Consider the following 23,585-nt stretch of genomic DNA (forward strand, 5'->3'; position numbering starts at 1 on the left):
TCAAAGTTCTTTCTATAAAAGCTCTCCTAAGAAGTTCTTAAAAATTCTCTAGAAGTTCTTTCTAAAAATTCTCTTGAGGTCCTTCTAAAAAGTCTCCAAAAGTTCCTTCTTATCCCACAAGATTTCTAGTTTTTATATCCACAGGCACATTTAACCACTCTCTGGCAATAGCACATGTATATCTCTTAGTGCCAGGAAAGCTGATAAGGTCTTGAGAAAAGCAGGTGCCTCACGTCTCCCTCTGGACGTGATGTGCAAAATGTCCTGGCAGCCGAAAGTCTCAGTGGGGGATGTGACTTACAACACGTGCTGTTAACTCATTAGAGGGGACTTCTCAGTGCTATATCGAAGAGAATAACTAAGGGTATGTAGTGTGAGACCCAGAGGCTGCAGCTCCTACTGCTGATACCCTGGTGAGAAGGGAATTCCTGTCTCTGGGGCCTATTTGAGAATACAAAGGACCCAGTATATATTCTATATACAGCCAAATTCATAGCAACAAATATTCTGGAGTTGATACCTAGAATATGAACTGCTGCTTCTGCAGTAAATGATACAGGCTGGCAGCATTCCTGGTCCCTCCTGAGCTATTCAGCACCTGGGAACATGGGTCAGGAATGGGGAGGGGAGCTGGACTTTCAATCCCTGTTGGCTTCTACACAGTCCAAAACCAGGTGGCTGCAGGTGGCTGTGGAAGAGCCCTCACCTGGTACTGTGGGGCACCAGACCTATGTGATGCATTTTCTCTCTCTTTACATTATTGTTCTGAACAAGGGAAATGAGGGTGGTAAGGTATAACATTGGAAGAGACCATTTTTTGAATTAAGTTTGCCAGATAGAGAAAGAAACAACACAGCCAATAGAAAAATTCTACAGAAAGCAGTTGTGTCTGCCATGAAAGTGTGTGACACATCCTCCTCATCTCTGAGGTCCTGAGCAATTAAAGGACAAAGTAGGGGCCCTAGCCACCCCATTCTCTGTCTAAAAGGCGCAGTGACACCTGCCTCCCCCACCGGTGTTTATTTGCATGTTTGGTAAGAGCCGTTGTCTTTGGGAGTCTTAAGTATGAGGGTGGTGTGATTCCTGTGATTTGGCACTTTGTCCCCAGTGCTGCTCATGGAGCATCTGCCTACCTTGGCAGCCTCACAGAATGCAGACCAGGAGGGCAAGGGTCAGAAAGTTTTCCCTTGCTTGGTCCTTTGAAACAGAATGCAGCCCAGGCTGGGCTTCAGTTTGCTATATAGCCTAGGCTAACTTCCACTTGTGCTGAGATGATAGGTGCTCACCACCACACCTGATGAAGAAACATTTTTGTTAAACCTTTGTGTACATGGTCACATACACATGCTCACTTATAGGAGCATGAGGATGTATGTATTCCATGTGCACGCAGGTTGCATTTATGAAGGGCAGAGAATACTTTGGAGTCTGGTTCCTCAGTGTTGTTTACCTACTCTAGAGTTCCCAAGTAGGGTAGGGTGCCTGGCCAGCAGACCCCAGAAATCTACCTGTCTCTGCCTCCTCAATGCCGAGATTACAAAGTTGGTACCACTACGCCCAGCCTTTTTTTTTTTTTTTTTTTTTTTCTGTTTTAGTGGGTGCAGGGCATAGAACTCAGGTCCTTCTGCTTGCAAAGTGAGTACTTTACTGAGTTACCTTCCCAGCCCCGGCCCTTTACCCCCGCCACCCCATTCCAGCCCACATGGTTTTCTGAAGTGATTTGTGTGAAGGAACTTTTTGAGAAGCTTGATGTCCTAGGCATTCCAGCTCAGAATGGTGCCAAGACTGAATGGCTGTGCCCAGCTTACTCTCGTGACAGAAGTGTATGACCATCACCTCTGGGATCTGGCTTGTCAGAAGCTAGGAAAAGCCTGATCTTGGTCATATCTTTGTGAACATGAGTTATTCATTTTCTTTCTCAGAGAGTCTTGTCTTAGACCTCTTCTCTCGAGTGTAACTTGCCTCTCGCTGGGGGAATTACCGCTCACAGAATCAAGCCAAACTCTACACTGTACAGGACTGCAGACTCATAGCCACTTCCTGAAGGCCCAGCCACTCAGATCCATGTGCCAAGCTTGGGTCCACCCATGTATTCTCCTCTCCCTTATCCTGGCAAGTCTGGGATCAAGCCATGTGCAGAATAAATCAGCTGTGGATTTATAACACAGTTGCTTATGATTTTGTCTAGATTTCTTGGGAGTTATCCATTTTATAGTATGGTTGGATGCACATATATGTGTAAGAAGGTCTTGGTGCACTAGATAAAATAGGTATTCATATGCTACAAATACATGAGTTAAATAGTTTGGTTGGTTGTTTTAAATAGTTTATTTCCTTGGATACATCTTAAAGAATTGATTTATGTATGCAGTAGAAAAGCAAGGATGGGGAATTCTCTCTTCCAGTGGATGCTATGCCCCAGTACCTGCCCTGCACAAAGCCCAGGACTCTCTTGAGTCATGGGCCTCAGATTTGTTGGAGAAAAGGCCAGTGTGAAAACCATCATGCTCCACAGAAAGTTCGTTTTAGACCCTTTCTATGAGTATCTGCTTTATTCTAATCACATGCTTTACAAAACCGTGCCATCTATCTTCCATGTATACATCTTCAGATGTATCACAATCTGAACATTAAGCATAATTTAGGGAATTAACATAATGTCTGGAATAGAGGGAAGACAAAATTAAGAGGCTTTGACCATCTGCTTTTTAATGTGTGAACTGCTGTCGTGACTTCCTGAGTCAGAGAGAATACCAGGAAGCCCGAAACTGAGGAAAGAGGGGTAGAGCACTGAGCTTCCCTCATGCACGTCTCTTCGTTTTAAATGTTTACCTCGGCCCACTGTAAATAGACATTGTTCCTGGTGACAACTGGGAGCTGGGTGGGGGAGGAAAAACAAAGTCTCATTTTCTCATGCTTACTTATAGATCCTGAGGTCCACCCTCAAAGTGAAGACTACTGGGGCCATGTGAATCCCATAGGACCCCGGGCCTGCTACGACGAGGGCAAACGAGTCGCGGAGACCATGTGCTATGCCTACATGAAGCAGGTATTGGTCGAGACTCACATTGGAGCTTTAGACACATATGAAACACTCTCTGTACAGGATAAACCCCAGGGCTGGTGACAACTGCCAGTGGGTGTTGAGAAGGCTTGGTGTCCATTGTTACAGACGAATGCCATTGCCAACTGTTTCTACATATCTCCTTGCTTTCAAAATGAGATGAACTCGTTTCCAGTACTGTGGGAGGTCTGGGAACTGCATGCTTCCCTAGTGTCATATTGCCCATTGGCATCTAACATCAAAGACCTCTGAATGGTGTGGTTTGTTTTTAATCTTTATTTATTACATATGTGCGTTTATGTTCTTGTGGGGGGGGGGGCACATGTACATGTGTGTGCAGGCGCACTTTCATGGAGGTATCAGGAACTTGCAGGTCACTTGGTCTTGCTAGCCAGCTTGAATCCTGTTTCCTCTCTGCCATGCCCATCTGGTTTTGCTGTTGGGTCTGGATGTCTGATCTTCATCCTTGTACAGCATGCACTTCACCCCTTGAGCCAGCTCCCTAGCCAGGGTAGATAAAAAAAAAAAAAAAAAAATCCTTCTAGTCATCTATTAAGTGTGGAAGGGAATTGCTGGTTGCTCTAGGAGTGGTTATATTCCCCTGTCCTCTCCTACATACTTTTTATTCATTGTGCTTCCGTCATGGGTGTTTCATCTCACGCACAGAGCAGGAGGCCAAGATTCCCTTGCCGGTTCTACTATAACATGAGTTGGACATGATTGGGCACTCAACTTCTTACCTTTGACCTCTGATGTGGACTTATGGCTTTGCCCTGTAGCATTGGACAGAGCAGCAGAAGGAGTGTTGCATGGCCAGGTGAGGTCCTGTGCTGGTCCGTGCATTTTCTCACCAATTTTTTTCTGTGCTTGGGCCAGCACTCTCTGGTCCTCGGGAAGTTGTTTTTTATTGACCAGGACATGATGGGAAATAACCATGGGTATTGAATGTAGTTTCATTTCAGGACAGCTGTATGTAGATTGCTGTCTACATCTAGCCAGTGGGCAAGAACAGAGGGCATTATGGGAGTACCTGGTACCAAAATGTAGAAACAAGGTTCTGGGGGAGTCCTTGGCCCCTGTCTACTTGTTAATAATTGTCTTTTAGCGGGACTCTACATGGTGTGTAAGTAAATCTAAGGAATGAAAATGTAAACAAGATAAACGGAAGTCTAGATAGCTGTTTTTATTAAATAAAACTTGGCCTTTTCTTAAGGATTTTCTTCTTCTAATACTGTCATAATTAGTGAAAGCCCCTAATACATCAAGTTTTGTCTCACTGAACACCTCTTAGGAGATTAAAGGGCAGAGCAGAGCATCCTTCATGAATAGTTTGAACTTGTCAGGGAGGAACTAGTTTGCTGCTTCTGTGTGCCTGTGGGATGGAGATTTTATAATGTGGGGGCTCACCCTCGGGCTGTGGTCAGGGATCAGGGTACATTTGCACCCCTAGCCCCCTGTGAGTCTGCCTCTGAAGTCATGGCCCACCCACTTTCTGAGCTGAGTCTGCATAACAGGCCACCATTCATAGAACCACAGACCAACAGAGCAGAAACAGAACCCAGAAGTCAGAAGTCATCTGGGGCAATAACCTTGAGGGCATGCCTTTCATTCATTTTTTGGCATTAGCATACTAGTTGCTATGTATATTACACTTAAATCAAAAGAAAATAAGCTGCCAAAAAGCCCAAAGTTCCACGGGTAAAACTGGCTCTAGAGGGCTTGCTGTGTTTGCTGGCCTTGGCCTTGTTCCCAGGGTGCCCGCTGCCCACATCCTGCCACCCCACATAGGCATCTGCAGTGTGGTATTCATTCTCTCCTGGCTTTGCAGTGGTGTCAGTATAATAACCTGATGCATAGCAACCATAAGAGGGTCCACCCACTTGTTCATGTAGTAGTCCCCTGTTATTTTTTGAAGAAGTCATACTTCAAAACCCCAACAGGTATCTGAAGCTGAAAGTGCAAGAGTCTATACATGTTATGCTTTTTCTGGACATATGTATCTATGATAAAATTTAATATATGAGTTAGGCATAGTAAGAGATTACTTGCAAAACAAATTACACCAATGCAGCAACATGCTGTGGTAAAACTCATAGACATGCTGGCCCCATAATACCTCCCTGTACTCCACTCACCCTTCTTGCTGACTATGGGTGACTGAAACCATGTATAGTGGATCCACTGTGCTAAAGTAGATCTATTGAAGAGAATTGTCAGGCAACTACAGGCTCACATCTGCCATCACCCAGCCTATGTGACCTTCTGCCACCCTCCACAGTGAATTTGAGAGTCACCCAGCCTAATGAGCTGCATACCACAGTGACCAAGACCTTGTCCTTAGGTACAAATGTGAGAGGCAGCAGAGAATAAGATGATTCAGCCTCTTGTTCTCATTGCTTCACACATGTGCAGCGTATGAGGAAGACTAAGGAAGCATGGCGGAGTAGGGGCTGCCATTCCTGGGAGCACTGTGTAGAGCTTCAGGTCAGCATACCCCAGGCTTCTCCTGCGGGACGGCTCTTGGTAGAGTGGAGGGTGACACTCTCCTGGGTAGACCCATTCCCAGCCTGTCCAGTGCTTCTCTGTCCTTTGAGGATTTTCCAACATTGAGCAGTGATCATACTTGAGCATCCACGGCTTGATAGAGACATAGCTTACATTTAAGAGCAGTCGTGAGGGAGAGCAGAGCCATATGAGTCCCTACCTCAGAACTTAACCACTGTAATGAACAGTGCTATGTCTGATGTCACCTTACCCTTATGGGATGGCACACTAGTCCCATCCAGTTGCTCTTCCCCAAGCCTGTCATAATCCTCCCAGAGTACTGTGGGATTCCACCATGTAGTCCTGTCATCCTGGTGGGGTACCTGAGAAACACTGTATATGATCCCCCTCTTTTTTTATAATTGAAAATAATTTTTAACAATATATTCTGATCATGGTTTCCCCTCCCCCAACTCTTCCAGGGCCTGCCACCGCCCAACTCATGCCTTCTTTTTTTCTTTAGAAAACGCAAGCAAAGCAAACAAAACAGAATTTTAAAAAAGAAAAGTAACGAAGCGAAATCACAAGAAACACACACACACACACACACACACACACACACACACAAAACCCTACAAACAGAAAATCAGAAACCATAACACACAAGCAAAAGACCAGTAAGACAAAAGTTGCCTAAACAAATGTGGAGAAAAAAAGCCTTCAAAAATACCACCAAGTTCATTTTGTATTGGTCGTTTACTGCTAGGCATGGGGCCTACCATTAAGTGTAGTTAATATACCTAGGGAAATTCCGTTGGAGAAAACTAATTTTTCCTTTGCAAGGAGACATAAGTTGGAGAAAGCCTCTTGGTCAACGATGGGAGCTCATGTCCACTTTGCTCTCTGAGCACCAGAACCCCATCTGGCTTGAACCTGTGCATGCTGCCACAGTCTGATTTCACATGTATGTCAGTCCTGTTGTGTCTGAAGGACACTGAGTCCTTTGTGTCATCCAGCCCCTCTGGTTCTTACAATCTTCCCACCTTCTCTTCCATATAGCTCCCTGATCCCTGAAAGGAGGGGCTTGATGAAGACATTCATTCCATTTAGGACTAAGTGTTCTAAGGTCTCTCACTCTCGTCACATTATACACTCGTGGGTCTCTGTGTTAATTTCCATCTACTGCAACAAGCAGCGTCACTAGTGAGGGTTGAGCAAGGCCCTGATCTATGGATATAACAGTATATCATTAGGAATCATTTTATTTCCGAGTTCCCTTAGTAGAACAATAGTGTTTGGTTTGACCCTAACCCCCCTAGCCTATCCAATCTCAGGATCTTGGTCACCCGAGCATTGTCTGGCTTGGGTTTCATCTCTCAGTGGGACTGTAAATCTAATGTTGGTTGCTCGTACATCGTTTGTGTCACTATCGTACCAACATGTCATACTGGCAGGTCACCATTGTAGACCTCAGGGTTTGTAGCTGGGTTGGTGCTTCGAGGTAAGTTAGCATGATCAGGAGACAGACAAAGGTCAGGTACAAATGCTTGCATTTACACCTCCCCTGAGTGTTTAGTGCCAGTCATGAAGTGAAAGCACAAGGGAACTGGTGCAAGTGCTGAATTTGCATGCATGCTTCCCTTGATTGATACCCTAACCAGCTTTCTGCAGAGCACTTGCATTGTACTAGCTATTGAAGTCATCCAGAGATGACATGTATAATTGTAAAGGTTTTGTGCAAATCCTGCTCAGGACTTGAGCATCAACAGATTTTTCTGTCCAGGGGATACTGAATACCCAAAATCATCCATCTGTCTTGGGCTAAGAACTGTGACATGGTCAGTTCTCAAAGCAGCATCACTGTTGTGTAATCCTTGTGGCAGCAGAATGGCTGTCGTTCCCACTTCAAACATCAGGATGAGACATCTTGGAAAATTAAATACAGCTGGAGAATGGTGAGACAAACCTAGAGTGTTCCCACTGTGCCCATGAGCTTATGCTCAGTAGCCATGTGTTTAGGTTTGTGCCCTCTGCATGGGGCTTCACACAATCTGTGTCCTCTTAACTTCCACTTGGTTTGATGCTGACCTAGCTTATACTTGTTGAGATGTTCTTGTCCTCAGTGCTCAGAGTCTTGGGTCCGTGACTCGTGGCACCCCATAAAGGACAGAGCACACAGTGGCATGAAGCTATGGTTAAGAATGAGTCAGTAGTTAGTTCTGTGAATGTTATCCTTGTCCATGCCGAGTCCCTGCACCACAGCATGATGGAAACTCTCGAATGTGGTAGGTGGCAGGGCTTGGCTGTGCAGACGGATGTCACGTGATCAGGAACACAGGGGTGTGCTTGTCCATTGATCCTTCAGAGACTGGCTCTGCCTTCAATGACATACTGCCCTGGTAAGCACTTCCCCAGTTTTCAGCCTGTCTCTCCCCAGGCTCTGTGGGCAGCAGCCCAACTGCTACCTAACCAGCCTGCTGACACCTATTGGCTATACCTTCGATATGCCACTGCAAGGGTAGAGGGTGAGTGTCAGATGAACTGTACATGGGTTGCCTTTGTGTCGAGTCAAAAGCTGCTGACCCTATGAAGACAGAGCTGGGCATACTAATTCCACAAGATGCCAGTGTCTGGGAAGAGAGAATGGGTCTCAACTGAAAGGAGCTTTGGGTTTATCTCCTTCAGTTTAGCTAATCTTGATGTGATCTCCAAACTTAGGAGTGCCCATTTGGAAAGCTATGAGGCTGCTCTGGGCAGAGATAGCACAGTGGCTCCAGCTACTTCAGTGGTTCTAGTGAGCTCTTAAGAGTCTGTTGCTGACTCTAGTTAGCTTCCCTAATGGTTTCAGGTCCAGATGGAAAAATCAGCAAGGCTGCCTGTTTATGTGTTGGGCAGTACATGTTTGCAGAGGTCAGTTCATAAGGCCATGCTTTGGATGCTTGTTCCTGAGAAGGGAGAACAAAAGGACAAGAGCATACAATTGGAGCTCCCTCCACTGTTTGACTAATGTAGTATCGCTGAGGTTTTCCAGTCTCTTTAGAGAACAGTGCCATATTCTGATCATCATCTCCCAATTCTTTCCTAGTCTCATCAGTTAAATGCAAGTGGACACCTTTGAGTTATCCTCTGATGAGAGCAGCATCCCTGCCTTTCCCTCTCCTCCCCTCTTTAATACATTATCCTGCCATCCCCAGAGCATAGGCTCTGAGATCTGTGGTGGATTCCTGAAACCACAGACTAGTCTGCACTGTGTAATTTAATGCCATTTCATCTTAACCAGACATTTGGCATGCACCATGGCTGTAACTTGAAGTGCATAACAAACATGTCTGTTTTCTGTCGTCAGTTTTACAGACAGAAGATTCCTTAATAAATTTTAGGGCATGACCCAGCCCCCATGGGAAACTAGGCACCTGTTGGAGAGCAGTTTACGTAAAGTCACCCTCACACAACAGTCTCATAGCTTCCCCACCAGAGTGCACATTCTACTGGCCTTTCCGCAGTGAAATCTAAGGCAGCTTGGGCTCTGATTTAGCTCTGCATCACCACCCAAGTGCTTTAGAGTGAGCACATTAAAGAATCAGAACAGAAGAGCTCTTTTCTTTTGGGAGTGAAAAGCAGCCTGTTCTCCATCCGTGCAGAAGACACATGCCTGACATCCCTTCTGTCTGTTCCAGGAAGGTGTGGAAGTACGGGTGGCAAGGATCTTCAACACCTTTGGGCCACGAATGCACATGAATGACGGGCGGGTGGTCAGCAACTTCATCCTGCAAGCACTACAGGGGGAGCCGCTCACGGTGGGTACTGCCCTCTGCGCCCGGGTGACTTGATGCAGGGACTTTGGTTTTCAGTGTTGCTATTTCATGTTCATGTGTATCTCTGCTACCTACCTGAAAGGAATAGAAGTACACGGGTGGAACACAGACCAGGAAGAGCCTTCCAGTGAGCCCAGGTGCCTATTGTAGTCACCCTGTACTCCTGGACTCCACCTGTGCCCGCTCGCCTGCTTAGAACTCCCACTGTTTTCTTAGCCTCTTCTTGAAGGCCAGAGATATGAATGAATGTGTTCCTAGGAATGTTCAGGTCCATGTGGGAAGGAAGTTGAGCCATATCTTTGTCAGATCTTCACACTTTTTACAAGCAAGGATCAAAACTGTTCATGTCATTTCTAAGAGGCTCCTGGAACCAGTGGAACTCCCATGGTCTAAGCTCAGTGGTCTGAATTTATGCTGTTCCAGACCCATCAGTCCAGGGTATCATCTAGACAGCAGGGCTAAGCACCCCACACCTATCCACAAACCTCACCTGCCCTGGGACCTCCACCCCTGGCCTGCATATAACTTGGCTTGGGTTCCCTTGTTTGATGAGTGCCCCTGGCTCTCCCCAGATCTGCTATTTTCTTTCTTCTGGCCTTCCCAGTCTCTCCTTGGTCTGCCTCCACCTCTTTGCTCTTTGGTTCTGTAGGAGTTAAACATCCTTTTTCTTCAAAGTTCTGCATAATAGTTTACTGCTTTTATTGTATTTTCTTTTTAAAATTATTAAGTGTGTGTATATGCATGTGCTTGCACACACGTTTGTTTATATGCGTACATATGGAGTCCAGATGTTGACCGTTGCACTCCGTCTTGTTTTCTGAGGCATGGTCTCTCAATCAACACAGAACTAATCAGTTGGCTAGACTGGCTGGCCAGAATCCTCTAGAATCCCCTAGAACCCTCGTCTTCACCCCCTTCTCCCAGTGCTACAGAATTACAAGTGCACACTGCCACACCCAGATTTTCATTCGAGTGCTGGGACTTGAATTCAGGTCCTTCTATTTGTATGGTAAGCACTCTACCCTGTGAGCCACCTCTCTAACCTTACTTACTGATCACTTCTCAGAGGAAAAGGTATTTTAGCTAGTCACATGTTTATCCACATTCCACAGGTTCCCTCCTGACAGACACACTGAAAAGTCAGAAATTACATGTCAGACCATCGTGGGTCTGCTTGTGCCTTGACTCATGAGGGGTTTGACACAGGTGATTGTCACAGACTGGTGTTTGTGGGACTGAGGTCGGGACCAGTCAAGCAGCCCTGGGTCCGCTCCTGAGTAGGGGAGTGTGGATGAGGGAAAGACTAGCTAGCTAAAAGAATTAAAAGTCAGAAACACAGAATATCTGTCAGGAGGGCAATTCCAGTCCATAGTGAATGCCTCTAGTTTATTCATATACCATTCAACCAAACAGTGAGGACAAAGGCAGAAGACTTCTATTATCATGTATAAGGGGCAAAGATTCATTACTTCCCTTAATTCTAAAGACACTTGTAGCTGCATGTTACTTGGCTGTATGTATCACCTAGCCTTCAGGATGAAAGTTAAACCTTCTGGGCCCAAGTCTATTGTTATTTAGATAGGACCCATTCACCACGAGTCCAGAGCATCCTGTAGGGTTAAGCTAATGTATGTGCCTTAAGCTAATGTCCTAGAGACAATAGGAGCCAGTTGAGCTTTCTGAACTCAGGACGGAATGGATTTCCATATACGGTCCCAACAAGTAACCCCACTGTAAAGTTGATGCTTCAGAAACTGTGTGTACATATGTGTCCACCACCTATGGAGTGATCAACAGATTTCGAGCACTGTTCTCTGTTGCACGGTCTCTATTTCAGCCAGGGCTACAAGTGAGAAGACTGAGGTGCAGAGATTAAAGTGCCTAAGCTTCTATGACAACATGGATTGGACATAGGGCTCTCCTCTGAATCCCTGCTGTCTTTTGTTTATCCTTCATATGTGTTAGCTCTGCTACCAATGTAGGATGCAGCCTCCCCTGTCCATAGTGGGGTGGCCCCTCAAGACAGACACTAGGTTGGTGAGTTTTGATAAGTACATCCCAGGAAAGAGGTCATTCTAGACCTCAGCTCTGGCTTCTAATGGCCCAAACTCACTCTCATCCTCTACCTAAGTGGCACCTTGCTGCCCCTTGATGGAGGTTCTGTGGTATACCTGGCTTCTCCACCAGTCCACCCTGGTGACCTGGCTCAGGATCCACCCTTCCACCATAGTGTCCTATTTTTCCAGTGTCCCATCCTTGTTCTCCAGTCATGTTCTCTCAGTCTGGCCTAGAGCCAGCCTTCTGAAGAGGAGAAACCCAAAGATCCCTCATCTCAGGGATAGCATATGCCACAGACCTTTCCCAACTTACTACTCCTCAAACTGACTCCCTTAGCTTCTGTCTTGCCTATTCTGGCAGTGTTTCCTGGGCACTCTTCCTCCATTCTCTATAGACAGCGCCGGCTGGACCACTCTGCATAAATGCACCATTTGGTAGTCATGATGATTTTGCTTTCATTGAACTGATGACCAGCTGAGACACTGCATCTTCAGGGCCCTAGCACAGCATTGTCTCTGGAAACCAGGACCTCTGTTCCCTCTGTTTACAGCTGTGTCTCTGGCCCCAGCACACAGGCAGTGTGAGACAGATGCTGATCAAGTTCATGGTCAGGTATGTGGTGGCTGCTCTCTGTGGCTGTGAGGGAAAAGCAGTTCAGTGGTTAGCCAACAGAAGCCAGCATTTGCAGCTGTAACTGCTAGGTGAATGTGTCTGCATCTGGCATCTCTCCACAGGTTTCCCAGCTACAGATTCATCCATCTGCAAGTAGGAAGTGTTAGAAAACATGGTGCCTGTGATAACATGGGCAGATGTTTTCTTACATGCAGAGTGGGCATATGCAAATTCTACACCATTTCACAAAAGGGACTTGGCCATCCTGGATTTTGATATCTATGAAGTGTTTTGGAACCAATCTCCATGAAAACTGGGGGACAGTTATATTTTGTGTTCAGATGATCTCTATCAGGAAGGAAGACATCCTGATGCCTTTTCAGTCACCAAGCACAGTGGCTTACCCACGGTCAGAGTTGCCTTGTTTGCAGAGAGCACTGTTAGCAGCCTTCCAAGAAACAGCTTTTCAATTTATTGCCTCCTTGGTGGCTTCAAGGGCCCTGTGTTAATGAGGAAAGCAAGTCCCCTGGCAGCATCAAGAATGCACACATTGTTGGAGGTCATGCCTTATGTGTTGTCTTCAGACCCAGCATGACTGTGTGCCAGAGATGCAGGGGGAGATCACTGGCGCCATCTGAATGCCTTTAATCCAGGGCGCCTTCTTTGCTAGCCACCCAGGCAGAAGGCCCAAGGAGGCATTTGGAGTGTTTGGGGGTGTTTTGTTGCTGCTGCTGTTCCACAGAATTCTATGCCCATCAAGAACCCGATGAACTAACTTTGAGTGCTTTTCTGTTGGATTGAGATAGCGTTTGCTCCCTTTGTCAGGTGGTTCTCTGTAGAAGTCAGTGGGGTAGAGTGGGGAGAGACATGCTGGAGGCCAAGTGCAGCTTTAGTAGAGAGCGAGGAGGAATCCCAGCCAAAGAGCAGTGAGTCTGTGGAGAGAAAGGAATTGAAAGAAGCATTTGGGGAAGGGGGTCCTGACCAAACTGACCTCATAGATTCTTGCTGAAGGAGGCCAGGCAGCTATGAGGGCTGGATTTACTAAGCAGGGCTTTTGTTAACACAGTTCTGTGGGAAGTGCCCAGCTGGGCCTAGACATTTAGGATACTGTCTGAAGCTTGTTCAGCAGAGGCTGTCACAGCTAAAGTACCTAGTGCACATGGTAGAGTGCAGTGCTGTGACAGCTCCCTTTGTTGTTCTTGTCACCCCTACTTGCTGAACATCTTGGTGACTTCCGGGTCACCTGCACTGCTGTGACCTGAACACAGACAGCACTCAGTCCCCTGAGAGCAGCTTTGTGTCCCCAGAATCTCCTTGAGTCTCTCTCATCCTGTGAGGTGAAGTCAGAGGGTTCTTGTGGATGCAAGAGTGTGGGGCTGTAGAGACTCATGAGTGTGGCTGAGCACCCTCTCCATGGCCCGTGGTCAAGGAGAGGCCTCCAGTCCCCAGGCAGGTGTGTGAGCAGGAGGGCATGCTCACTCTGGACCATCGGGACTTTGGATGCTTCTCTATTGCTCCTTTGCTGAGATTTGCTCCTGTACCTGTTGTATTCTGTCAACAGACCACTCCATACACAGTGTAGTTCACCCTTTTTTCATAGGCCCTCCTTTCTTGAGCAGAATCTGAAAGCACAGATCTCTGAACTTGGCATGTGTGGTCAGTGTTACAGCATGACAGACAGTCTAGGCACATCAACTAACTATGCCTTTTCTTACTTTCCAGAAAAATCTATAGTGGTTGTTAGAATTTTCTAAGTATCATTTTCATCTTCCTGAGGGACTTCTACCAGGCCCGTCACCTAATCTGAATAAAACTCGATAGTTGTTCCAACTGAGGCAGGGCTGAGGGCTGCCCAGATCTGTATAGCCCATGTCCTTATAACCACCACTTCACCCTACAGTGCCCTGGATGTCCCTAAGATGCTTGGGACAGCATTTTCCTGTATTCATTATTCAAAATTTAAAACTCAAGACAAACATTGCTTCAGTGGTGGTGTAGCCACTTTTCTGTCAGTATGGAATTTTTGTTAAGCATTCATATCATTTATCACAAAGGTTCTCAGATTGTGAACCCAGGACCATCAATGCCACACATCAGAAGTCTCACAAAGGGGAATTCTCAGGCTCGACCCCCAAGATCTTGCAGATCAGATGTGAAACATGTTTTAGTAAGCCCAGGAGTTGGGGAGCCCCTGGATGTGTGCTAAGTGGTTCTGAGCCTGGACTGCACCTCAGAGTCTTAACAGGAGTTTGAGGAATATTAACCTTGATCTCCTTTGCATAAACTAAATCCTGGCTGGTGCTCAGGCATTACTTTTAAGGCAGTGAGAACACAGCTGTACAGCCCCAGCCAGATAGGAAGGGTTGGTGACCTCACGAGTAGTTTTGTTCCACCATCCAGGACCACCTGGTTCCAATTGTTAATCGGTTTTAACTGCTGGATTCTGCCATCCTGGGCTTTTTATCAGCATTCAGCTCCTCTAACTCAGTTCTTGGCTCTGAGTGACTGACTACGGGTATTCCAAACCTGTACCTCTGAATCCCATCACTCTCCTAAAGGGTCTCAGTTTGGCCTTAGCCACATGTTGACATTCCCTAGGAGCCAGCTATATAGCTATGAACAAGCCTGCCACATAGTTTACTGAGCTGTCTAGGCAGAAGTCTATCATTTGTAATAGGTGGAGAGCCCCCACTGAATATTGTTCACATGAGAGAGAGAGAGAGAGAGAGAGAGAGAGAGAGAGAGAGAGAGAGAGTAAAGCCCCACTGAATATTGTTCACATTAGAGTGTTTGTGCACACATGCATATGTGTAGAGCCCTACTGAATATTATTCATGTTAAAGTGTGTGTGTGTGTGTGTGTGTGTGTGTGTGTGTGTGTGTGTGTGTGTGTGTGTGTGTGTGTGTAGAGCCCCCCGGATATTTGTGTATGTGCATGTATGTGTAGAGCCCCCACTGAATACTATTCACATTAGTGTGTTTGTGTGGGTGTGGATGTGTGTGTGTGGGCATATGTGTAGAGCCCCCACTAAATACTGTTCTTGTGTATGTTCGTGTGTGTATGTGTGTATGTGTATGTGTGTATGTGCATAGGTGTATATGTAGAGCCCCCACGAAGTACATGTTCACATTAGTGTGTGCTGCACAACTGGACTCCAGTCCCCTGAGACATGGCTAGAAGCCAGTTCTTGGACGTTATCTTTTGAGAAAAAACTTGGTATATGTGTACATACATGCTCATGCTGAGTATCAGTGCTGAAGTACAGAGTATGAGATGTGGCTCACGATGTTCTCATTTTCCTTAATAATTTATTTTAATTAAAATATAATTGCTTCCTTTCCTCCCCTTTCCTCCCCTTTCCTCAACCCCTCCTTTGTCCTTTTCCTCCATCATATCTCACTCCCTTTCAAATTCATGTTCTCTTCTCCTTTCATTATTATTGTGACACACACAAACACAAATAGATAAATACACTTGCCGAGTCCGTTCAGTGTGGCTATGTGGATATGATTTCATAGCTGACCACGTGGGATTGGATAACCAGTTAAGAGCCTATCCCTGGGGAAGACTAATTTTCCTTCTCTCAGTAGTTGGTAGTTGCCTGTAGTTCTCCCCCGCCCCGCCCCTAGGGTTTTGAGGCCTTAATGTGTTTATCAGTGTTGTTACTGTTTGGGTCTTGTTTAGAAGCCATATGCAGTATTGTGGATCTATCTTTCTAGTCATTTCTAGGAGACACTATCTGAGCTCACAGCAGGTTTCCTGTTCCTCTGGCTCTCAAAGTCTTCCTTTTCCATAGTGTTCCATGAGCCTAGGTACAGGAGTTGTATTACAGATGTGTCTATTGAGGCTTGAGCAGCCCATAATCAGTTCTCTGTGTTTGGACTAGTGGTTTTCTGGGATGGTCTCTCTGCTGACAAGAGAGGCTTCTTTGATGTGGGGGATAGTTACATGTATCAGGAAGAGGGTTCATGAGCCCCTAGACATTGTAAGTCCATGTAAGTGCCTCTTTGAGGATTGGTTCTGAAGTCAGGAGTCCCACTGATAGTGTCAGGGTGGTTTTTCTCAGATCTAACTCTTGGTTTCCTTCTAGGTATATGGATCTGGGTCTCAGACAAGGGCGTTCCAGTATGTCAGGTAAGGCTCTGGTCCTTAGCCTTGGTTCTGAGTGGAGGAATGCAATAACAGCTAATTATATATTGTACACTCTGGTTATTTCCACAGCTCAACTATGTATTAAGTTAATTTTAATATTTGATTAGAAACCCTTTGCTTTTCTCTGTTAAAATTGGTTTTCATCTACCGTTTCTGTGATTCCTGGCTAATCCTTCACTGCCACCTAGTGTTGCTTAGGTGAAGTTATGTTGCACTGTGAGGGTAGCTTGGGTAATTAATGCTGCAGGCCAATTAATCACCCATCAAACCTGCAGATTCTGTTGTCCAACCAATTTTTTAAATTATGGCTTTCTAGCATGGAGAGAGTCTTTAAGAACAGGAGATAAGCCTTTCTTAATGGTGACCTTGTGTTGAAGCTGAGGCAGGCTCATGTTCTTGAGCATAGTTTCACGTGGTGACTTGCATTGTTGTCTTTGGAAGCTTACCTAGAGTTTTGTTGGTCAATGCAGTTGGTATTAATAAGCAGTTACCACACTACACATGTGTAATGTTTACAAATTCAATGGAAGTTTCCAACATCCTTGATCATTGTAAAACCCAAGTCTATATTTTGACACCATGTACTTTTGCCCTTAAGTGCAAATAACTTGAATGCCTCTTGACCAGGAAATGCTGTCCCAGGTGTCTTAGAGCCATCCAAAGGGTACTGTAGGGTAAGATGATAGCTACGGGGTGCAGGTTTGAGTAGCCCCTAGCCTTGGCCTAAGCAACCATGTCTCAGTAGCTGAGGAGCTCAGTAGAAGTCACTTAGAAAAATGGGAATGCTGCTTTAATTTTTTCCCCAAAATTAAAACAACCAGTACAGATTTTCCCCTGGAAGTATATACATTCTTATGTGTGATCCAAAAGAAGCTGGAAATACATGTTTATCACAGTCAGTATTTGTTTCTCCTTACCTGTGCATATCTTGTCAAGCAGGGCCGAAAGCCTGAAAGTGAGATTTAGCTGGCCATGTGTTATCCAAATAGGTTAGCTTATTCCAAGAGACAGTTTCGGAGGGGACAAGTGGCCGTCCCTCCCTCCAGGACAGTTTCTGTTTTAGAGTGTAGAGCTCAGACTGTGGGCTTGGAGAAATGTATTGGGGCAAATTTCTGTAGCTGGACTGAACTAGCCAGACCTCCCATGTATTGCACCACCTCTTCATAATAATAATAACAATGCGTTTTCATCCCATCCCCCTTCACACCCTGCCTCCCCCAACCCCCAGTCATGCACTTCCAAGGAGGTCTGCAAGTACACAGATTCAACCTTGAATTACATAACTGGGTCCCAGACTTCTTCATCGTCCACCATCAATAGACTTGATGTAATACAAAGGGCTGTGGTTAGAAGCCTGCCTTCTTTCTGGTCACTTTGCTTCAGCATCTCATACGAAATTAAGTTGAGTAACTTCAGGTACATTTGGTGGGGAGAAAAGGAGTAGATAATTAAAATACTTTAAGAATTCAACAATGCCTATGCTGTCATGGCACCAGGCCTGTCCTGGCCACAGCTCACCCCCCTAGTTGCTGTGACCTATACATGGTCACATCCCAGACCATCTGACACCTTGGAAAGAGGATGTCAGTAGTTTCCCTGTGCATAGGAGTGGACCCTTTGAGCAGAGCCCCTTTCGGTAGTACTGCTATCATAGTGTATCTGAGATCACCAGGACTTGGGGATATTGTGGGTTAGTTTCCTGCTGTACACTACCTGCTGTACACTATCTAGTGACTCAAGTCTCCACAGAGAACTAACCAGAGGCTTGCTATTTTTAACACAGCCCCTACTACTTTAAGAAATTGAAAGTCTCTTATTTTGTAAAAGGGTACAGTGTTTGAACCCGTAGTTACAGTCCTTGGTTAAACTGTCCCCAGAGCCTCACTTGCCTCGGCAGCACCACGGGGACCCAAGGCCTACATGGTCATCTGCATTGACATCTGGCATGATGTGTCTGATACTTTCATGGTTGGGTTGTGTCCTCATTCACATAACAAAGGCATGTTATATATTTCTTAAAAGTCACTTTGTCAAAATGACACTTTTCAAGAGCTTCAGGCTGAATGAGTATGACTTATACAATTTTGACTTTAAAAGTTGCCAACCTGTTACATACAAGGTGCATGGCCCTCCCTCCCTCCTCTCCCAAAGAGGATGACTGCTTAAGAACCAGTCATCTTCCAACCCCACATGACCCTGCCCTTATTTCGGTGTTAGGAGCCATTGTGGATGCTACTGAATGGCAGCTTTTAATGTCTTGTTGCAGACACAGACGGATGCCGTAAGAGTGCGTGGTGGGTGTAGTGACTACTGCCATGGTGATGAAGTGACTTTTTTTTTTTTTTTTTTGGCCAGATTCTCTTAGAAAAGAAATCATTCAAGGTCAATGGTGGTTTATATTTACATTTGATCTGTGAGAACAGAACATTAAGCATATTCATATAAAATTCCCATTGTTGAAACCGGAAATGCAGAAATACCCTTATTAAATGACACACACAAAAAAATCTTTTTTATTCCAATTAAAAGAAAAGCAAAAGTATCTTGGGTTTTCTTTTGCAAGCCAATCATGGCCCATGGTGGCCTGTGCCTTGTGGGAAAGCTGGAGAAAGAGGGAGAGGTTCGCAAGCGGACTTCATTCAGAACCATAGCTGCTGAACATGGGCATAGAACAAGTGCTTACATTCCCAGTGCGGTGTCATTTTTACGAAGTAACTTTTCTTTAACAGAGCCACACTTTAACGCTTCTGAAACTAAGAACCAAACCTTGGTAAGCGGAAGTTTGCTTACTTCTCTTCACCTTCATGGCTCAGCCGATCACAATCCATCCGAAACATCCAACTGCCCCTGACAGCGAGCAAGCGAGCGTCACAGGATGTGCTAAGGGTGGGCTGGAGGCTGGGGGAGAGGGGGTGGCAGCCTTCATTGATTTCAGTGCTCAGTTTGTTTGGCTTTCGCTGTGATTTGCCAGTATGGAGTTTGCATACTGAAGTCCATTCATTTCTGTGGAGCTTATTTTATAAAAATCAATCCTAACTTTCGTTTCGGTTGACTAACATAGGCTCACGTTAAACTTGGGGCTTCATCAGAGACTCTGCAGTTGGCCATCTTTAGGGGCTGTATACCTACTTTAACTTACTTTTGGTCCTTGGTTGTTTTCAGCAATGCACAGAAAGGGTAGATTTAACCCATTCTATCCACCCTGTTCACCACCCCACCACACCCACCAAAAGCAAATCCCAGTGTTACAGGACTCATTTCATTCATGAACATGTTAGCATTACAAACACCATCTTAATTTACAGGGTTTTGTTTCCACATCCAGTTTTCCATTCGGGTTTTTGTTTCTGTCTGGGGAGGTTTGGTGTGTGCCCTCGGCATTCCTGCGCTATGGCGAGCATTGCCTGACCCAGCACTCCCTCTTTTCCAGTGATCTGGTGAATGGCCTGGTAGCACTCATGAACAGCAATGTCAGCAGCCCTGTGAACTTGGTGAGTACAGTTCTGCCTCTCCCTTGCAGCAGCTGGAGCGTCTTTGGTGAAGGACTCTCTTGGCCCACAACCAGCTTGTGTCGGGCATTTGCTAAGTATTCAAGTGAGACAAAGCAGAGTAAGAGATTGAAAAGCAACACTCTCGAGGCATGCACAAGCAGCATAGTGAACTCCCTCTGCCTGAAGGGCTCTGTGTATAGATCACACTTGGAAAGTGGATAAAAGCTCCAGATGGATAAAGGCTTGTGATAAAAGGCCCTGCTCTGTTGTTTATGCCTGCATGTTCTCTGTACATCTTACTCCTTTACTCTCTTTAGAAGGCTTTGCACAAGAGCATTTAGAAACACGTCTTCCCTCAAATGAGAAAGGTGTTCTGCCAGGAGCCTCCCATAGCCCCCTTCGCCCATGCTCCTTCCATCACTCTGCCTTTCTTTCGGCCTACAATTAAGCCTGGGCCTTCCTGATACTTTGATCTCTGGGTCCAGGAGAGCCTCGGAAATTGGGAGCTGGAGGAATTTAAAATTCACAGCTGCTAGGCTTTTCTGTAGTCTGTGCTGGTGTAGTACTTGTGGAGTAAGAGTAGCAGGTTAGAGCAGTGATGAAGTAGCTCGTAGCAAGAGCAAGGCTCTGAGTTCTGTCTCTAGCATTGCAAAAATGAAGGTGGCAACTGTTAGAAAATGTGATGAAGGAAAGGGTTTGCTTAGCAACTCCTCTTCCCCAACCCAGTTAGCTGGCTTCATCAAGCCCATGGAGACTGTCCCTGTGGCTTGCCCAGGACACTGGTCTGTGACAGTATCCATTTCGGCAGCAGCTTTCTCTATAGGACCTTTGGTCCTGCACTGTGAAAGGTATTGGCACAGTTCTCATAGAGGAAGTTTGTTGCCCTAGGAGACAGCAATGTGAAACCAAACATGCAGAGTAACACTAAAGTAACAGGAAAGTAGTAGATTAAAAAGTAACTCGTCCTGGGAGCGCACCCAGTGTGTGTGACCCACTTAAAATGGCCTTGTCCTACCTGAAGGCTATTCTTCAGAAGAGATTAAAGGTCTAAGGTAGTATAGCTTTGCAGCTGGCCAGGATGAAAACCATCCCAGAATGCTCCAGTGGCACAAGAGGCTGGGGTGAAGTCGGAGGCAGGTTAGTCTGGGGACTAATGACGATTCATGTAGCGAATGTCTCTGAAGTTATGTGTGGCCAGGTAGAGAATTACTGCCATTGTCATGATGCTTATAGGTGAATCCATTTCTTTCTTAGGGGAACCCAGAAGAACACACGATCCTGGAATTTGCTCAGTTAATTAAAAACCTTGTTGGTAAGTATGCTAGGTGACTCTGAATGAACTCTTCCATGTTTACCCTGTCTGTTAGTAGTACCGTCTCTAAACAGTGGAGAATTAGTACAGTCTGACTGACTGGATCAGAGCGGTATTGATGAGGAACATTTCCAGATCTTCTGAGATTAGAGAGAGGATGGAGTGAGATGAGTTTGGCTCTCAGGTCTAATGGCAGGTCTGGGTGGAGCGTGGGTCAGAGATTTGTCCTCCAGGTGTGGCACGGTTAGGTTAGCACATGTTGTGTGGGTGACCACCGCTGATTTCTGAGCGCTACGTCCTTCGAGACCGAATTTCAGGAGCAAGGACAGAGTGACATCAGTTCTGTCCAGGCTGGCTTTGGCTGTGTGACATTGGAACAGTGTTCCCATCAAGCAGCAGGATGTTCCCGGGTATGGCCCTGCCCTTGGGTTACATGTGCCAAGGAGGTAGCCCCAGCGCCCCAGCCTCTTCTCAGGCTTGCTAGAGCTCTAGGAAGTCTGGTCTCCAGTCCAGAAATGTGAGTTCAAGACATGCCACTGTGGCCCGGACCATGATGTATGTGTGCTGCGGACTGCTCTGATTTGACCCTGCTGCCCCATTGGCTGAATAGGCTCCTCCATGTTGACATTCCTGGATCAGGGTTGTACTGAGCAGCTATGGACAGCTGGAATCCTGTTCTGTGTGACAGTGGAGACAGAAGTCCTTCTGCCACACAAGCACAGTGCTGTATGCTTCCAGCAGTCCAATTCAGGCTTGCTTCGCAGCTGTGCATTCCCACTGGTGAGGCAGGGCCCTCTCCGGTCACCATCTGCCCACAGTCACCATGTGTTTGAAACCTTTGCTGTGCAGATGGGAACCTTGGGCTTTGGCATAATGGCACTGTAGATGTGAGCCCTGGCCTCCCAGAAGACAGTGTGTACCAGTGATCCATGTGCACCTCAGAGTTTAGGAAACTCCATGGAGTCTAGCTCCCCAGCTCAGGGTACTAGGCCAGGCTTTTCTGTCCTTCACAAGCGTCATCCAGCAACAGAGATGACATCTTATGTGTTGGTTCTGGGTTTGCTCTTGCTAGAGCATCCACTGATAGTCAGGTCATCTAAGTTACCTTCTTCATGCTGTTGGTTAAGAACTTTGTAGACTACAGGATCTCCAGGGAGGGGATTCCTAGATCCTAGATATGCAGTTATGGCCCACTGGGAGTATCCACCTTTAAGGAGGTTCCACCCACATTCGTATATTTGTGTTTGTGGGATTGTGCCCCGGAGGCACATCTGCCTTTGTTACCTAACATGGAGGTTTGTCCTTGGCACAAGCCCCTTTGTTCTCCTAGGAGAATCTTTGGGACCAGAACCATTCCTGTACATGACTGCATAGTAATGATCATTCAGGCACACACCTAGGTTTGTGAGGACTGTCCAATGGCTTTGTCAGAGCTGCTTGTGTAGGGTCCTTGCTCTTGTTCTATTGTAGGTATGATTTTTCTCCTGCCATAGATGGGAAAAGAGTGCCCCCTAGTGATAAGGGATTCTTGTGGCCTTACCTTTTCTTTTTCCCCCTTTTTAAAAAACTCAGGTAGTGGAAGTGAAATTCAGTTTCTCTCTGAAGCCCAGGATGACCCACAAAAAAGAAAACCAGACATCAAAAAAGCAAAGCTGATGCTGGGCTGGGAGCCCGTGGTGAGTACAAAGGAGGTCCGCTGCCTCGGAAAAAGGCATCCTCCTCCCATAGCCTTTTCCTCCTAAGCTGCGGCCATTTTGGGAGGGTTCCAGGGTAGTAGGATGGGTTGAGTGTCCAGGCAGGTACGAGGTTTTCTCTATCCAGTGGTATCTCATGTTCTGCTAGTGAAAATGGTTTAGGCCTCCTGTGAGCTGTCTTCAGGAGAGTCCGTAAATATCCTCATTTCATTCTATTACTGTGATAAAACACTGACCAAAAGCACCTTGAGGAGGAAAGGGGGGTTATTTGGCTTAACTTACAGGTCATAGTCTGTCACTGAGGGAACTCAGGGCAGGGACCTGGAGGCAGGAACCTGGAAGCAGGTACCATGAAGGAGTGCCACTCACTGGTTCATGCTTAGCTAGCTTTCCTATACATCCGGTGTTAAACTGCCTAGGAAACAGCACCACCCTCAGTGGGCTGGACTGACCTCTGTCAGTTAAGACAGCCAAGGCAGTATCTCCTAGACATGTCTATAGATGAACCTGATAAAGACCGTTACTGCACTGAGACTCTTTGGTTTTTTTCAGTCTTTTTTCTTTATTATGTATACAACATTCTGCTTCCATGTATGTCTGCACACCAGAAGAGGGCACCAGATCTCATAACAGATGGTTGTGAGCCACCATGTGGTTGCTGGGAATTGAACTCAGGACCTCTGGAAGAGCAGTCAGTGCTCTTAACATCTGAGCCATCTCTCCAGCCCCCTAAAAGAAACAACTTTCCTCTTTTTTGGATTTCTTTTTAATTTATTTAATCTTTATTTTATGTGCATTGGGTGAAGGTATCAGATCCCCTAACCTAGAGTTACAGACAGTTGTGAGCTGCCATATGGGTGCTGAGAATGTTTGAACCCGGGTCCTCTGGAAGAATAACTGCTG

At 46.0% G+C, this 23,585-nt stretch overlaps 1 protein-coding gene across 3 annotated transcripts in view; it reads left to right on the forward strand.

Moving 5' to 3' along the window:
* Uxs1 (UDP-glucuronate decarboxylase 1) overlaps nt 1-23,585 on the forward strand; it is a 74,014-nt gene that overhangs the window by 46,586 nt on the left and 3,843 nt on the right. For all 3 annotated transcript variants that reach the window (XM_027386722.2, XM_027386723.2, XM_027386721.2), the window contains exons 9-14: nt 2,928-3,049; nt 9,226-9,345; nt 16,124-16,167; nt 19,616-19,676; nt 20,931-20,988; nt 22,561-22,664. In XM_027386722.2, the coding sequence (XP_027242523.1) occupies nt 2,928-3,049; nt 9,226-9,345; nt 16,124-16,167; nt 19,616-19,676; nt 20,931-20,988; nt 22,561-22,664 (509 nt within the window). The remainder of the gene's footprint in view (nt 1-2,927; nt 3,050-9,225; nt 9,346-16,123; nt 16,168-19,615; nt 19,677-20,930; nt 20,989-22,560; nt 22,665-23,585) is intronic.

The sequence above is a fragment of the Cricetulus griseus genome, assembly GCF_003668045.3.
Source record: "Cricetulus griseus strain 17A/GY chromosome 1 unlocalized genomic scaffold, alternate assembly CriGri-PICRH-1.0 chr1_1, whole genome shotgun sequence".
In the NCBI taxonomy this organism is placed as follows: domain Eukaryota; kingdom Metazoa; phylum Chordata; class Mammalia; order Rodentia; family Cricetidae; genus Cricetulus; species Cricetulus griseus.